General features: G+C 41.8%; 1 protein-coding gene across 1 annotated transcript in view; it reads left to right on the forward strand.

The window, feature by feature from the left end:
* Positions 1-2,699: 2,699 nt before the first annotated feature.
* Positions 2,700-13,929, forward strand: part of LOC128657187 (oocyte zinc finger protein XlCOF6.1-like) — a 61,623-nt gene continuing 50,393 nt past the window's right edge. Inside the window, exon 1 of the mRNA XM_053711439.1 lies at positions 2,700-2,846. Within this exon, the coding sequence (XP_053567414.1) occupies positions 2,786-2,846 (61 nt within the window). The 5' untranslated portion in view covers positions 2,700-2,785. The remainder of the gene's footprint in view (positions 2,847-13,929) is intronic.

Here is a 13,929-nt window from a genome sequence, read left to right on the forward strand (position 1 = left end):
ATTTATACACTTTTTATTCCTTTGTTGTTAGCACTTTTTTGGTCTATCCAGTTCGCACCAGGTGTTATCACTCGCACATATATTTGGCGTTATATGCTCAATAATTATAATTTTTTTAAATTTCTCTATTTTAAGCTGCTTAGCGCCTGTGTTATTTGAATTTTATGGTTTCTTTTTAGACTCCATATTATTCTCTTTTTTCTCACTTAATCATTAGAGGTTGGGAGTTTCCTCTTGTTTATCACAGGTTTAATAGGTTTCCTTTTTTTGCTCAGTTAACCCTTTGCTCTCTCTTTGTGCATCTCAATACCCAGTAGCTACAGAACAAGGCTTTTTACCACACTCCCTAAATAGTGTTTACAGACAGCCCTCCTGCTGGAGCGGTCTGTGTAATGTGCTTTGTGCAGTACTATGTTCAAAGGCAGAAACGATGCAGATATACACAGAAGCTGCAGAATTCCACTTCCCTTTCCCCCTCCGGTTACCACAGATCTCCTCCAGTCTCTGCACAACCTAATTAAATGCTGTGGTAACCGGGAGGGGGAAAGGGAAGTGGAATTCCTGCAGCGTTAGAACGGACAGAAGGGAAAATATGCTACTGAGTTTAGCAGCTTCTGTGTTTATCTGCGTCTGCTGATTTCACACAGTCCATTCTAACGCTGCAGGAATTCTACTTCCCTCCCTCCTCGCGGTTACCACATCATTTAATTAGGTTGTACAGAGACTGGAGGAGATCTGTGGTAACCGGGAGGGGGAAAGGGAAGTGGAATTCCTGCAGCGTTAGAACGGACAGAAGGGAAAATATGCTACTGAGTTTAGCAGCTTCTGTGTTTATCTGCGTCTGCTGATTTCACACAGTCCATTCTAACGCTGCAGGAATTCTACTTCCCTCCCTCCTCGCGGTTACCACATCATTTAATTAGGTTGTACAGAGACTGGAGGAGATCTGTGGTAACCGGGAGGGGGAAAGGGAAGTGGAATTCCTGCAGCGTTAGAACGGACAGAAGGGAAAATATGCTACTGAGTTTAGCAGCTTCTGTGTTTATCTGCGTCTGCTGATTTCACACAGTCTTTTCTAACACTGCAGGAATTTCACTTCCCTCCCTCCTCCCGGTTACCACAGCATTTAATTAGGTTGTGCAGAGACTGGAGGAGATCTGTGGTAACTGGGAGGGGGAAAGGGAAGTGGAATTCTGCAGCTTCTGTGTTTATCTGCATCGTTTCTGCCTTTGAACTTAGTACTGCACAAAGCACATTACACAGACCGCTCCAGCAAACACTATTTAGGGAGTGTGGAAAAAAGCCTTGTTCTGTAGCTACTGGGTATTATGAACGTATTCTCATGAAGTCAGAGGACTTCAAACTTTATCATTTTAGGACCTTAAAGGGACATGAAACCCACATTTTTTTCTTTCATGGTTTAGATAGAGAATATAATTTTAAACAACTTTCTAATTTACTTCTATTATCTAATTTGTTTCATTCTCTTGGTATAATTTGTTGAAGGAGCAGCAATACACTAATGGTTTCTAACTGAATACATGTGTGAGCCAATCACAATCAACATATATATGCAGCCACCAATCAACAGCTAGAACCTAGGTTCTGTGCTGCTCCTGAGCTTACCTAGATAAACATTTCAGCAAAGGATAACAAGAGAAGGAAGCAAATTAAATAATAGAAGTTAATTGGAAAGTTGTTTAAAATTGTATTCTCTATCTGAATCAAGAAATAATTCTTTTAGGTTTCATGTGCCTTTAAGCAGCAAAATCAAACTCCAGGTGCCTTTAAACAATTTTGATGACGTGGAAAAATAATAAATGAAGTATAGTGTAAAACTGTGCATGGGTACACAAGGGAATTGCAGAGAATTATCACCAATTTGGGCTTATATTTTCATTAATTAATTAATTAATGCAAACTAAAGTTGATTTCTGAAAGTGCTAGGTCTATTGAAAAGACAGCATATAGTTTGCGTGGGTAACTCACAGAAGAAATAAACACAATGGAATTGATATTCAAAAACCATAAATGTAAATGGTTGGAAACAGCTTCAGCACAAGGTTGTCAAAGGATTAAAGGTTTGTAAATAGTAACAAAAAAAAGCTATGTATTGTTAGAGAAGTTAAAGGGACGGTCTGCTCCAGAATGTTTATTGTTTTAAAAAGATAGATAATCCCTTTATTACCCATTCTCCCTAAGAGTGATGCGAGAAGCCAGATATGGACCCGTTGCTTAGTGTGCCTAGAGCTTTATTACCCATTCCTCAGTTTTGCATAACCAGCATGGTTGTATTGATACACTTTTTACCTCTGCGATTACCTTGTATCTAAGCCTCTGCAGAATGCCCCCTTATTCCAGTTGTTTTGACAGACATGCATTTTAGCCAATCAGTGCTTACTCCTAGGTAACTCCATGTGCACAATGTTATCTATATGGCACAAATGAACTAACCCCCTCTAGCTGTGAAAAACTGCCAAAATGCTCAGCGATAAGAGGCGGCCTTCAAGGGCTTAGAAATTAGTATATGACTTTACCTAGGATTAGAACAAACAAAATTGATGATAAAAGTAAATTGGATGTCCTATCTGAATCATGAAAGTTTAATTTTGACTAGACTGCCCCTTTAATGTATACCCCTATGACAACGAACTGTACATGAGACTCTCATGTCTCTCTCTCTCTGTGTTTAGGCTCCTGTTACTGTGAAGATCACGTATAATAGACGTCACTGTGTTTGCCAGTAAAGGGGACAACATTTTAAGAATATCTGACAAATTCATTTATGCTGAGCAAGACAATGTCTGACAAGAACCAAACCTCAGACCTTCCTGATGCACACAGAGGTAAGCAGGATGTCACATGTATGTCACCTGGTTTTGTCATCACATGGGATAATATTTACATTAACTAACCAGAAACCTCAGTGATCTGTTTGTCTTAAAGGTACATAGGGGTTGATAGTATATTGCCCCAAGGCAGAACATGCTGTGATCTGAGATGTCATTTCAGAAAATGCAGCATGTCTGCAGGAAGAATGGGACACATTCAGGAACTGTTGGCTGTTTTGCAGCGCTGCTCTTCATCAGGCTGTTGTCTTCAAACTGCACTGTGCTCTGGCTGCACTGCGTAAGTTTTCTTTAACAAAGTGCATCCAGAACAAAGTGCTGTTTGAAGAGAACAGTCAAATATGGAGCAGTGCATTTATTATTATTGACTGACTCAAGACATAAAAACAACACTTTTTTTTTTATAAAACTTTAAAAAATGCTTTATTCTCCAGTTACTCAACACATTGCAATTGAGCTGGTGCTTTACTGTAACTGCTTAATTTAAAAATTCAAAATGATCTGCAGAAAATTTTTCACTTAAAAAATCTCATTGCAGAAAGTGGGGAAAAAAGGAAATTTATTCTTACCTGATAAGTTTTGTTTCTTTTACGATACGATGAGTCCACGGATTTCATCCTTACTTGTGGGATATCTCCTCCTGGTCAGCAGGAGGAGGCAAAGAGCACCACAGCAGAGCTGTCTATATAGCTCCTCCCTTCCCTCCCACTCCAGTCATTCGACCGAAGTTAGGAAGAGAAAGGAAAAGCCAAGGTGCAGAGGTGACTGAAGTTTAACAAAAATAAAGACCTGTCTCATAAAAAACAGGGTGGGCCGTGGACTCATCATATCGCAAAAGAAACAAATTTATCAGGTAAGAATAAATTTCCTTTTCTTTTACAAGATACGATGAGTCCTCGGATTTCTTCCTTTTGTGGGATACAATACCAAAGCTATAGTACACGGATGAAACGGGAGGGACAAGACAGGGAACCTAAACTGAAGGCACCACTGCTTAAAAAACTTTCCTCCCAAACACAGCCTCAGACGAGGCAAAAGTATCGAATTTGGAAAAAGTGTGAAGAGACGACTAAATTGCAGCTTTGCAAATCTGTTCAACAGAAGCATCATTTTTGAATTCCCATGAGGAAGCCACAGCTCTAGTGGAGTGAGCCGTAATTCGTGCAGGAGGCTGCTGTCCAGCAGTCTCATATGCAAACCAAATGATACTCTTCAGCCAAAATGAAAGAGAGGGAGCCGTAGCTTTCTGACCCCTACGCTTCCCAGAAAACCCAATAAACAGGGAAGAAGATTGACGAAAATTCTTAGTCGCTTGTAAGTAAGTAAAACTTTAAAGCATGGACCACGTCCAAATTATGTAACAGCCGTTCCTTCTTAGAAGAAGGATTAGGACACAAGGAAGGAACAACAATTTCCTGATTAATATTCTTATTAGAAACAACCTTAGGAAGGAAACCAGGTTTGGTACGTAACACCATCTTATCAGAATGGAAAATAAGATAAGGAGAATCACATTGTAATGCTGAAAGCTCAGAAACTGCGAGCAGAAGAAATAGCAACCAAAAATAAAACTTTCCAAGATAACAACTTAATATCTATGGAATGCATAGGTTCAAAGGAACCCCTTCAAGAACATTAAGAACTAAATTCAAACTCCAAGGAGGAGCAATTGGTCTAAACACAGGCCTGATTCTAGTCAGAGCCTGAGAAAAAGATTGAACATCTGGAACATCAGCCAGACGTTTGTGTAGCAAAATAGACAAAGCAGAAATCTGTCCCTTTAAGGAACTTGTCAACAACCCTTTCTCCAATCCTTCTTGGAGAAAAGATAAAATCCTGGGAATCCTAACCCTACTCCATGAGTAGCCCTTGGATTCGTACCAATAAAGATATTTACGCCATATCTTATGGTAAATCTTTCTAGTAACAGGCTTACGTGCCTGAATCAAGGTATCAATGACCGAATCACAGAACCCTCGCTTAGATAAAATCAAGCTTTCAATCTCCAAGCAGTTAGCTGCAGAGAAATTAGATTTGGATGATGGAAGGGTCCCTGAATGAGAAGGTCTTTCCTCAACGGAAGCTTCCATGGTGCCCGAGATGACATTTCCACCAGATCGGCATACCAAGTTCTGCAAGGCCACTCAGGAGCAATCACCCGGGGAAGGAGGGCATATGGAGGGAACACATAAGCTAGGTTGATCGACCAAGGCACTGCCAAGGCATCTATCAGCTCAGCCTGAGGATCCCTGGACCTGGACCCGTATCTCTGAAGCTTGGCATTCTGACGAGATGCCATAAGATCCAACTCCGGCCTGCCCCATCTGAGAATCAGGTTGGCAAATACCTCCGGATGGGGTTCCCTGTCCCCCAGATGAAAAGTCTGTCTGCTCAGAAAATCCGCCTCCCAGTTTTCCACACCTGGGATGTGGATTGTCGACAGATAACAAGAGTGAGCCTCCGCCCACTGAATTATCCTGGCTACTTCTGTCATCGCTAAGGAACTCCTTGTTCCTCCCTGATGATTGATGTAAGCTGCAGTCGTAATGTTGTCCGACTGGAATCTGATGAATTTGGCTGAGGCCAAGCCTGAAGCTCATTGAAAATTGCTCTCAACTCTAGGATATTGATGGGAAGCAGAGACTCCGATCGAGTCCACACACCCTGAGCCCTCAGGGAGTTCCAGACTGCTCCCCACCCCAGCAGGCTGGCGTCCGTTGTCACTATCACCCACAAGGGTCTGCGGAAGTATGTCCCCTGGGACAGATGATCCAGCAACAACCACCATAGAAGAGAGTCCCTTGTCTCCTGATCTAGATCTATGTGAGGAGACAAATTTGTATAATCTCCATTCCACTGCCTGAGCATGCTCAGTTGCAGAGGTCTGAGATGAAAACGAGCTAACGGAATGATGTCCATTGCTGCTACCATCAATCCAATTGCCTCCATGTACTGAGCCTGCAAATAAAAAGAGGAACAGAGGCGCCAACATGGCCTAGTATTGCCAGAGCATGTAAACAACAAGTGCAGAAAATGTAGTATACTCACAAGCAGGGCGCACCCATAAGGTGCTATTGTAGCAGGCTGGAACTAAGCAGTGGTCCAGCTCACTGATCTCCACCAGCATAAATCCAAAGGGTCCTTGAGAGAGCCTGTTGGTTAGTATCTGAAAGGACAAAGAATACACACACGCATACCGTTTGGACCAAAGAGGTATGTGACTAATAAGTTGCACTTACAGGAGACAAAGCACCTCCAGATGCAGTACCAGCAAACTGGGACCTCTCAGCCGCCCAGTGGACTGTATCACCACGAAGCAGGACAGTAGCAATCCCAAGCGAAATGCCCGAAAGGCCAGCAAAAAGTGATAATAATGTATGGTGACAAGAACCATACAACAGCAAGTGTATATTTAAAAAACTTTATTTTAAAAAAGTGACGTGTTTCTCAGCCACCTATGGGCTGTTTCATCAGGCTATAAAACAACATTGCAACAAACTTGCTATATAACAGGAAATGATAAAAGCACAATGATCTGATAGGTCAACCAATTAATACAATTAAAAACCTTCCACCTGTGTTTGTTAATTGATAGTTAGTTGATATGGTAACCTCAGTATACAAACCTAACATGTAATACATAAAATATTAAAAATACAAATCGAATCAATACATGTATAAACTAAAATGCACATCAAATCATATATTAAGAGCCCAAACAAAAATATATACAATATAATATAAAACATTTAAAATGATCAGTATTTCAGTAATAATCACATTTGGTAAATAGTGCGTCCAAAAACCCACAAACATATCAGCAGGGTCTTATATATACTAAAAATAGTTTCTTAATTCACTCTTTTTAGGCAGTAGCACACTATAGCTGAAACTCGATGCAGATACCAATGTAATAATACTGGTTGCTTAGTCCTAAAGATATAACTCTTATCAAGACGGTCTTATATTAGCATTTAAGCTTTAACATAGTGGGAGAGGGACCTATGCTCTTACGTGAGGGCTGGGTCTCATCGGCGATCATGATCGCAAACATTTAGTTTAGAAACTAAGGGCCATATTGTGGATAACATGTTCTTTTCTTTTGGGCCTATCACAATGGGATTGAACATATATGGGCTTTGTCACCCTTTGTAGAGTTATGGGTTATTTTGTAGTTCTGGGCTTTTTCACTATCCCTCTGTGATTAGATCTAAGATACACACCTCATTCGGTAACACAGGAGGGCGGGGCATTATGGCGATCACGGTAACAAACATTTAGTAATTAGAATTTATGGGCCTCACTGAAAACAATGTATCCTTTTCAATGATTATAATAGGAATTAATATATATATAAGCATAGGTCCCTCTTCCACTATGTTAAAGCTTAAATGCTAATATAAGACCGTCTTGATAAGAGATATATCTTTAGGACTAAGTGACTATTATTATTACATTGGCATTTGCATTGAGTTTCAGCTATAGTGTGCTACTGCCTAAAAAGAGTGAATTAAGAAACTATTTTTAGTATATATAAGACCCTGCTGATATGTTTGTGGGTTTTTGGACGCACTATTTACCAAATGTGATAATTACTGAAATACTGATCATTTTAACTGTTTTATATTATATTGTATATATTTTTGTTTGGGCTCTTAATATATGATTTGATGTGCATTTTAGTTTATACATGTATTGATTCGATTTGTATTTTTAATATTTTATGTATTACATGTTAGGTTTGTATACTGAGGTTACCATATCAACTAACTACCAATTAACAAACACAGGTGTAGGTTTTTAATTGTATTAATTGGTTGACCTATCAGATCATTGTGCTTTAATCATTTCCTGTTATATAGCAAGTGTGTTACAATGTTGTTTTATAGCCTGATAAAACAGCCCATAGGTGGCTGAGAAACGCGTCACTTTTTTAAAATAAAGTTTTTTAAATATACACTTGCTGTTGTATGGTTCTTGTCACCATACATTATTATCACTTTTTGCTGGCTATTCGGGCATTTCGCTTGGGATTGCTACTGTCCTGCTTCGTGGTGATACAGTCCACTGGGCGGCTGAGAGGTCCCAGTTTGCTGGTACTGCACCTGGAGGTGCTTTGTCTCCTGTAAGTGCAACTTATTAGTCACATACCTCTTTTGGTCCAAAAGAGTATTCTTTGTCCTTTCAGATACTTATCAACAGGCTCTCTCAAGGACCCTTTGGATTTATGCTGGTAGAGATCAGTGAGCTGGACCACTGCTTAGTTCCAGCCTGCTACAATAGCACCATATGGGTGCGCCCTGCTTGTGAGTATACTCCATTTTCTGCACTTGTTGTTTACATGCTCTGGCAATACTAGGCCATGTTGGTGCCTCTGTTCCTCTATTTATTTGCCGACTACGATTCATCAGGATGACCGTCCTATGACATAGAGCAGCCACTTCAATTTTGGATTATCCTTTTTGTTTTTTGGCTCTATGGACATTCTTTTTTTATTTTGGTGTGTGTGTGTGTGTGTGTATATATATATATATATATATATATATATATATATATATATATATATATATATATATATATATATATATATATATATATATATATATATATATATATATAAAACTATTTTTTCTGCTTTTGTTTCTGTGTTATGGTGATATAACCATTCTATAATTGAATAATAATTTTTGATGTTAGGGTCTTATAGTGGCCAGGAGGCGCCCCCTATGGGTGTGGGATACGTTTGGGTACACCACACTCTTTGCATTTGTCCATGCACTGAGCCACTGACGGCCGAGGATTGGACTTAAGGGTTCGGCATGTATTCAGAATCTTTAACTTTCTGACTTCTGTCAAAAAGATCTTCATGGATAGAGAGTCAATTAGAGTTCCCAAGAAAGGAACCCTTGTCCGTGGAACTAGTGAGCTCTTTTCTAGATTCACCTTCCACCCGTGAGTCCTTAGAAAGGACAGAACAATGTCGGTATGAGACTTTGTTAGCTGATAAGACGACGCCTGGATCAGAATATTGTCCAGATAAGGCGCCACTGCTATGCCCCGCGGCCTGAGAACCGCCAGCAGAGATCCCAGAACCTTTGTAAAGATTCTGGGCGCCGTGGCTAGACCGAAAGGAAGAGCCACGAACTGAAAATGTTTGTCCAGAAAGGCAAAACGGAGGAACTTGTGATCTTTGTGGATAGGAACATGTAGATATGCATCCTTCAGATCCACGGTAGTCATAAATTGACCCTCCTGGATCAATGGAAGAATGGTACGGATAGTTTCATCTTGAAGGATGGAACTCTGAGGAACTTGTTTAGACTTTTGAGGTCTAGAATAGGTCGGAACGTTCCCTCCTTTTTGGGAACTACAAAAAGATTTGAATAAAACCCCTGACCCTGTTCCAGTATTGGAACAGGACGTATTATTCCCATGGAAGCAAGGTCTCCTACACAATGTAAGAACGCCTCTCTTTTTATCTGGTTTGCAGATAATCTTGAAAGAAGAAACCTTCCCCTGGCGGAAGAGTTTCTGAACTCCAACTGATATCCCTGAGACACAATTTCCAGTGTCCAGGGATCCTGAACATCTCTTATCAGAGCCTGGACGAAGAGTCTGTCCCCCACCAGATCCGGTCCCAGATCGGGGGCCGACCCTTCATGCTGACTTTGTAGCAGCAGCAGGCTTCTTGGATTGTTTACCCTTGTTCCAGGACTGGTTGGGTCTCCAAGTGGACTCATTTTCATTCCCTTTGTGCTTGCTAGGCCACTCTTGGACCTGCTATGAAGAGGTGTTGTAGAACTAGGGATTCATTATAAACAGACAAAACAAACAAAAATTTGCATCCTAAAATGATGTGTTATAATAACATGCTAAAACAAACATTCATGTAAAGTGGATGCGAACAGCCAGAACTGGAAAAATCTAAATAATATAACACACTCCGGGTACCCGTGACTAATAGAGAAGGTGTTTAAAAGCAGGTATTGGAGAAGGTTTTACAGCACAATGGTTGTACAATTTTTGAGGTCACAGTTGGCGAACAATGAAAAGTAACTCATTAATGTAAATAAACGCCTATTGCAGGGGAATGCTTCAGTGTCTCTGTTCATTTATCGCCTATACAATTTAGCCTCTGAACTATCTGTTTCTGTTGATGCCGCTTCTGTAGGATGTATGTGTACCCCTTTGTGCGCCGCCCCGGCCGCTGGCCGCGCCCCAATGGTCACTATAAAAATGCGTAGCATGCGCCATCAATTGATCATAGGAAAAGATGGTAATTTCTTATAGGGATCTACAGAAGTCAAGTGATGCCTCCCCTAAACTGTTAGTATCCTCCCCCCCCTGCATATGCGCAGATTTAAAGTAGGATATGTGATATCTATATGTACCTAGTCAGTGCATATACAGGACAGCCAAGCCTTTTACCATACATCGCTAACAGAGTCATAATATTCCCAAGCATAGAGTGCTTTACCCATATTAACTAAAAAATAAATACGACAAAACAAAACAGCCCCGGGTCAAGTAAGAACATACGAGATAGGATAATATGAGTCTTGCAAGGTGTACTTTGGTAAAGCCATCATCTAGTGTCTTTCAGCATTTAACACCCAGATTTTCAAACATTATAATAAGTCTTTTACCCCCCAGAGTATTCCAGCATAGGGTACCTAGCCTTGGAAGTCTCCGGAGGAGTTGTTGAAACAGGGTTAACCCCTCTGGTCACCGGGGCTGTCTTTCCAAGCTGCATGAAGGATGTGCCTGGGTGACCCCATCTCCAAATTGAGCCGTATGTTTTACTAGATTTACCGATCTGCAGAGTGTAGGTTAAGGCATCGTCTGGAGGGTCCTCTGATATCAAGCGGGTCAGCATCTCTGCCTTCCCCCTCTCCACAAGCGGCAGCTCTGTTTGCGGTATCGCTCCAGATTGCAGGGTTATATCAGACCGTTTCCCAGGCGGTCTTGCATTTACAGGTGTTCCACACACATCACCGGCAAAACAGGCGATATTGAAATCTTGAGCTTTTACTGAGTTGATGCCGGGAGCTATTACCGGGTAGTAGGTGGTATTCTCCTGCTCCTGATAACCGGAGTAAGGGAGGAGGTAAGTAACTTTCAGGATTCGGGTATCATCCAAGATTGTCAGAGAGGGTGACGGTTGATAGCTGGATTGCTGTGAGGAGTCCTCGGTCGTTTGTATGCTAAACAGTTTAAGTTCTCCGGACTCCGTGGGTATGCAGGGCTTGCATGTCAAAGCAGTTTGTGGTGTCAGTGCTGCCGGACATGCTGATGGCACCTTATTCATAAGACACTGCAACTCTTGTGCAGATGGCGCTTTATCTATTAGGGCTTGAAATAAGGCCTCTAGTTTGGCGCTTAGGAGGTCCGGAGTAGCGGGATGGATTTCAGCCCCCGTGGGTTCGGTAGCGATCATTACGATTCCTTGCTGCATTGTTATGGTAAGATCTGCCCCTGCTAGTTCAAGTAGTGAGCCTTATATCAGATGAAGCTGTGATTATAACCAGTTCTGGCAGATTACCCCAGCGAGCCGGGGGGGAACGTTGCCTGTGGGTATGCCGCCGCAACAGGCCTCAATTGTCCTTTTCCTTCTCAAGGGTCATATATACAGCCACAATACCTTGGTTTAGTTTGCAGGTAGTGTAAGGATACGATACCAGTCGTATTTGTAGAGGTTACTGTGGTTGTGGAACCATAACCGGCGGATTATGATTTCTTCTCCTGGAGCTTTAGAAAAATGCGGCCAGTTTGGATATCGTCTTCCATCATAACAGAAAGCAAGAAGCAAATTGGTCTGAAAATTATTTCACAAATTTGTAGCTAATTGCATAGAAAAAAACAGCAGCACAGATTATTTTAAACCTGGGCAGCTACTGTGCCTTTAAAAACAGGCATAAACAATTTAGTCAGAGCCTGAAAGGGTTAACAAGCACAGAATATATGGAAACAGGCAGTTACTGTGCCTTTAAATATGTATTAACGATTGCAAAAGGCAACAATCAAAAAAATCTGTCTATTTTATGTCAGTACCTCGCCACAGCTCTGCTGAGGCGCCTACCTGCCCCCACGGTCTTCCGACCACACTCGACAAGGAACCAGAGGAATCTGACAGAAAAAATGCCTAAGACCGCTCGTGTGTGTACTACCATGCGGTCTCATCGTGAGTTAGTCTATTCCGGAAGCAAGACAGTCTGCACGGCTAACAGCGCGCCAAAGCAAGTCCCGCCCATCGTGGGCATCGCATCAGCCGTAACTCCACGCGGCAAAGAACTTCCATATCTGTGAAGTTCACCTCGCGGCAATAAAAGCCGGTTCTTAACCCCTGCTACAGAGACCAAAGAAAAACATGCAGCCAAAATCACGCCAGCGTCTAACACAGAGGCACCATAGCCCTAAGCATTCACACTGCAGCTATGTTCCCAGCCCCTGAATTAAGCCCCTTTCGTAGGATCACAATAGGTATAACATTAGCCTCTAATGTAACCCCCCTTGTGACACACACACATTTTTATAGAACGGCCCTTCTACTTGTTGCCAGGGCTCACGTTCCAACCACTTATAATGACACAGTGCCTTCTGAGTTAGCCAGTGTCTCAGAATAAAAAACTGCACTTACCTCAGTGCTGATCAACAGCCTGAGCAGGTCCACAGGATCAAGAGGTCTTCTCCCTCCAGCAGCTCTGTGGACACAAAGGGGCCTTAGTTAATATCTGCTAAGACCATCAGGATACAAAGGGCAGCACTAGTATGGGGAGGCACAGTGCGGGTAAAACCCCACCAGTTCCCATTGCTTTAAAACCACCTGTAGCTCTAGTCTAGAGGCTGGCAAGGAATACGGCTACACCCTATAGTAAAATAGTACATTTTGGCACCATTTTAAAAATAATAAACTCTTGATTGTAGAATCTAAACTAACACATCACTTTACCTCTTCCTATAACTAACACAGGCAAATAGAATGAGTGGGGTGGGAGGGAAGGGAGGAGCTGTATATACAGCTCTGCTGTGGTGCTCTTTACCTCCTCCTGCTGACCAGGAGGCGATATCCCACAAGTAAGGATGCAATCCGTGGACTCATCGTATCTTGTAAAAGAAAAGGTTCCGCCTCTGGTGTATATTGGTAATGTACAGAAGTCTCTACTACACAGTTTATAAATCCTGCTTTACTCTTGTTGTTATTGACCAGATCGGCACTGTGCTCATGGCCATTGTGAATCTGTGTGCGTATAGAGCGCTTATTGGTAGGTAAGCTCCATGCATAGTGTACCAACCAATCTGCTATTGCACATGTTGCCAATTTCTTATATACAAAATATCTAAACATGGTTTTGTTTGTTTTTTTAGGCACTTTGCATTGCACAATGTTTTACTCTAGTGCACTTAATTTGTACAACACCAACTAATACATTCTATACATGACAGCAGTGCTTGTCATCAGAGTATACTGACATAGGCTCACAAGCGTGCTCTATAAATGGCAGCAGTGTTTGTCGTTAGAGCATTCAAAGGTAGATTCAGGAGCACGCTCTATATGTGCAGCAGTTCTTGTCATGAGAGCATACTGAGGTAGGCACAGGAGCATGCTCTATATGTGCAGCAGTGCTTGTCATGAGAGCATACTGAGGTAGGCTCAGAAGCGCACGCTATCTATGGCAGCAGTGGTTATCATGAGAGCATACTGAGGTAGGCTCAGAAGCGCACGCTATATATTGCAGCAGTGTTTATCATGAGAGCATACTGAGGTAGGCTCAGAAGTGCACGCTATATATGGCAGCAGTGTTTATCATGAGAGCATACTGAGGTAGGCTCAGAAGCGCACGCTATATATGGCAGCAGTGCTTATCATGAGAGCATACTGAGGTAGGCTCAGAAGCGCACGCTATATATGGCAGCAGTGTTTATCATGAGAGCATACTGAGGTAGGCTCAGAAGCGCACGCTATATATGGCAGCAGTGTTTATCATGAAAGCATACTGAGGTAGGCTCAAAAGCGCACGCTATATATGGCAGCAGTGCTTATCATGAGAGCATACTGAGGTAGGTTTAGGAGTGCACTCTA

Source organism: Bombina bombina, chromosome 4 (genome assembly GCF_027579735.1).
Source record: "Bombina bombina isolate aBomBom1 chromosome 4, aBomBom1.pri, whole genome shotgun sequence".
Lineage (NCBI taxonomy): Eukaryota > Metazoa > Chordata > Amphibia > Anura > Bombinatoridae > Bombina > Bombina bombina.